The 4026-nt window shown below is 41.5% G+C and overlaps 1 protein-coding gene across 1 annotated transcript; it reads right to left on the bottom strand.

Moving 5' to 3' along the window:
- Positions 1–1336: 1336 nt before the first annotated feature.
- LOC131289314 (periodic tryptophan protein 1 homolog) lies at positions 1337–3425 on the bottom strand. Its single transcript, XM_058318548.1, has 7 exons — positions 3248–3425; positions 3125–3186; positions 2909–3057; positions 2682–2846; positions 2335–2617; positions 1645–2252; positions 1337–1575 (listed from the first exon to the last, which is right to left on the bottom strand). The coding sequence occupies exons 1-7, from the start codon at positions 3341–3343 to the stop codon at positions 1457–1459; spliced, it is 1482 nt and encodes a 493-aa protein (XP_058174531.1). The 5' UTR covers positions 3344–3425; the 3' UTR covers positions 1337–1456.
- Between the last annotated feature and the right edge of the window lie 601 nt (positions 3426–4026).

Below are 4026 nucleotides of genomic sequence, written 5' to 3'. Positions count from 1 at the left end.
ATAAGTTTCTTTAATATTTCGGACCTCGCATCATTGAACCAATCAATGTTGAAGTCCCCAATTAAGACATTACTATTTAGACTGCGTCAAAGCAAATGCATTGGTCCATCCAAAACTTAATAAAGGGTGTCCATTTGTGCAAGAAAAGGAGATAACTTAGACTGCAGTAACAACAGGGGTATTACGGTTGTGCGAATCTTGGCGCACTGCGACCTTAGAAAGTTAGTAGCCTCGGCCAACTGAAAAAAATTGCTAGGACGAGCCGACTCGCTCTAGCGCGTTAAAGCGAGTCCATCCGAAAGCACCCGAGCGCATCCGAGGACACCAGAGCGATATAATGAAAACTGCGACACGCAGGGAACACACTTTCTTCTTTTTTGGTTTGCCAAGCGATAAGCGATTGGTCAAAAGCACGTCGCGCAAAGGAAAATTGTACACGTGATCATAAAATAAACACTAGCTCCGACCGTGTCGGACACACTAAACGGTCTTTAATGGCGCATACAACATATTCTCCCTCGTTCTCCAAGAACGGCTATCGCAGAGGAAAATAAACCACTGGCCATATCTTCACCACGCGGCAAGTCCTGGGAAAGATGGCAGAGTATCAACAAAATACTTTCCATCTTTTCATTGACTCTAAAGCTGCATATGATAGCATAGCCAAGGTAAAACTGTAGCAAGCCATGAGCTCATTTGGAATCCCGGCTTAACTAATCAGACTTGTAAGAATGACCATAACTGTTCATCTCCACATAGCGAACTCTCGTCCGACGAACTGACGAACTCAGTTCCCGCAACAGCTGGGAAACTCGTAGGAAACTGGTAGGAAACTCTTACTGACTGACTCTTAATAACTGACGGATGATGAAGAAGCGAAGAAGACCGAAACAACGCATTAATGCGTGTCCACTTAGCGCACTCGGGAAACTCGAAACTCCATACAACTTTTACAGGAGTTTCACCAGAGTTTCCTATGAGTTCGCTGTGTGGAGATGAACAATAACGAACGTCACTTGTCAGGTGAAGGTGGATGGAAAACTCTCAAGTTCCTTTGCTTAAAATCAAGATGATGGTGAGTTTTGTTCGCAGGACTGCTAATGCGGAAAGAAAGAGTAACTGCAATAAACTCGTAAAACACTCCGTGTTTAAATGAGCTCTACAGAACCGTACAACAACTAAGGCTTAGCCAGTTTTATTAATTTTTGTATAATGTAGACCTTCAGGATATACGAGGGACCTATGAATTGTAAACGGATGATGTATGCGTATATTTTATTTTGTTAATTTTCCCTCCTTTGTTTGAACGCAGTGCAAGTGCTAGGAGTGTTCACGTTCTGCACTCGAGCGCAAATTTCCCAAGAAGCAATCATTTAAATTGTTCAAATCATGTGGGAGGGATTGTGCAATCAATCAAATAGTGAGACTTTGTTTTAGTAAAGAAGCAATTCAATTTTTACTCTAAATCTACATCAACATCCTGGTTTGCTGATTCCTCCATTGTCTCGAAAGCTGAACTGACGATATTGCTCGACGATTGCGCACCATCAAATCTTGGCTTGAACATGTTCGATACTGTGAAGAAATATTGATATATTCTCTGTCAGTTTTTAATTTGTCAAAGAAATCAAACGTTGTACATACCTCCGTCATTGTCCAATAAGTTCAAAACACAAAAGTTCCTCGATTTCAAATCACCGCCCAAAGCAAGAGTGAAAGGGTTTTCAGGACACTCTGCGAGACACTGGATGACGCCAATTTTTGGATTTTTCTTGTATACCAAGCATGCGTCTTGTTCGTTTAAATCCCACACCTTAAGTGTTCCATCAGCTGAGGCCGTGGTGAGCATTCCTTTTACCATAGAACTGAGAACTAATCCCGTTGTTTCCTTCTCATGAACCTGCTTTTTCCATAATGTACGATCCTCGCGACGTATGTCTACGTAGTGGATACACCCGTCATTCGTACTAGCCACAAAGTGGCGCTCATTAAACCGATCCCAGCAAACACGTTCCACTTCTGCTCCCAGGGACCAGGACTTGTAGCTGCTAATCTCGTCCGTTGTAGAACGGCAGTCAAACACATACGCCTTCCCATCGCAACTGCCAGCTAAGAGTGTCTCTGCTTGGCTAGGGTGAAACGCTAATGCTTGTACTTTCTCCTCGAATTGTCGAAGAGTGGTGTGAGGAATGCCTTCCTCCAAGTCCCAAAGAATAACTGTTCGATCGACTGAGCCACTGGCTAAAATGTGTCTAAAAAGAAAAAAAAACAAACCACTCTTTAATTCTATTCATACAGTTCTATGCTACACAAACACGCTCAACCGAAACATACGGTAGATAATTGTTCCACGACAAATCAAGCACAGCATCACTGTGTCCCATTCTCGGTATATTTTTTTTACGGTTTCCCTTCGAGCCAAGTTTGCAGATGGGCTCAAGTGAATCTTGTATATCTAAATCCCACAGTGTTATGACCGGATCCATACACCCAATAGCGCACACATTTCCCGGTTTATCACTACCTGGGTCAAAACTTAGCCATTCTATAGAAAGCGGTGGACTTGGTAGTAAAAATTCATGATGTACGTAGAGACTTCCCTCTTCTTCATTAAGAACTGCAATAAAAAGGAGAAAACAGAAGTTCACACGCAATCATTAAATGGATTCCGTTTAACTTACTGTAAACTTCCATTGATGCACTATCATTTTGGACGTGTCCAACGAGAATCAAATTATCGGTTGGCTTGATAATTTCATCTTCGGCATCCGAATCTTCTTCATCCTGAAAGTTTTCTGTTGGATCCACAACAGCAACCGTGCTAAGATGCAATCCACTGTTGGCGGCTGCAATTAAGAGACATATTAGAGATTATGGTACATTTTTGCAATACATTCGAGCTTCTTACATTCTTGGTCGTACGTTTCTAAGTTGTACTCATCAGCCCTTTGGCTGTCGGTGCTATGATTGTTTACTGATAGGGCTGTCTGTTCTAACGAATCATTGCTTTCTTCATTTTCTTCGTCATCCGAAGTATCCATGTTATCAACCCCATCGCTAAATATCATGTTATTATGTGTTAAACCGATAATTTCTTATGTAATACTACTTTCGTATGCCTTACTTATCCAAGTCTTCTCTCGCCTCGTTGATTATTCTGGCCAATTCCTCAGGAGCAAGAGTGATCTGAAGTAACATGAAGATATATGAAAAACCGGCTTACACTTCGAACGATTCCGTATCTCACCTTATCTGGATTAGCCTTAGCTACTCCACGTTTCACGAATAATAAACTTGGCACAAAATTTACGTTCGGAACCTCGTCCTCCTGATCTGAATCCATAGTTTTACTTTAAATAAAAGTAAACAATTCACTAACTCCTTGATACACGTGGTGAAACAGATGGATTATTAACGAAGGTTCAACAAACTTTCAGGTTGTATCAATAAGTTAAATTTGGCATTTTGACGAAACGTTTGAGACAAGGTGTAGCAGTTTTATTTTGACTTTTCCATAACGACTGCCCCCAAGGTGCCTACATTCCAACGTGGGTCCTGAGCAAGGTAATCTCACAGTACAGTCGTGGCAGCCACACTCCCGCTAGACATTTATACCCTTATTAGACGAGGAAAGTATCCGTCATATTTTTCCAGAAGTTATCTGCCAAACGCGCTTGACAGATACATTCCTTCCTCAAAATCAGAATCAGGCATGACCGGTTCCGATTTTCTTTCGACAGGAGATCATATGTCAAAGTGGAGATTTGTTTACTTTTTGCTTTGTTGTTTGCAACGGATTTTGTTCTTTACTCTAGGATGAACAATACACTAAATTCAAACATGAAAATGAACAAATAACTGCAAAACCCATTGTGAGGAACTTTGCGTTATTACACGAGCGGACATCATTTATACGTCGAACGCCCTGCCACAGCCTTCTTTGTCAGTAAAAGGATGGAAAAATATGACAGATAAATTCCTTGTCTAATAAGGGTATTAGCCAAGGTGGGTCCTAAGGGAGGTGAG

The sequence above is a fragment of the Anopheles ziemanni genome, chromosome 2 (assembly GCF_943734765.1).
Source record: "Anopheles ziemanni chromosome 2, idAnoZiCoDA_A2_x.2, whole genome shotgun sequence".
Lineage (NCBI taxonomy): Eukaryota > Metazoa > Arthropoda > Insecta > Diptera > Culicidae > Anopheles > Anopheles ziemanni.
The sequence above is the reverse complement of the archived record's forward strand: the minus strand, read 5'-3'. Positions and strand labels throughout refer to the sequence as shown.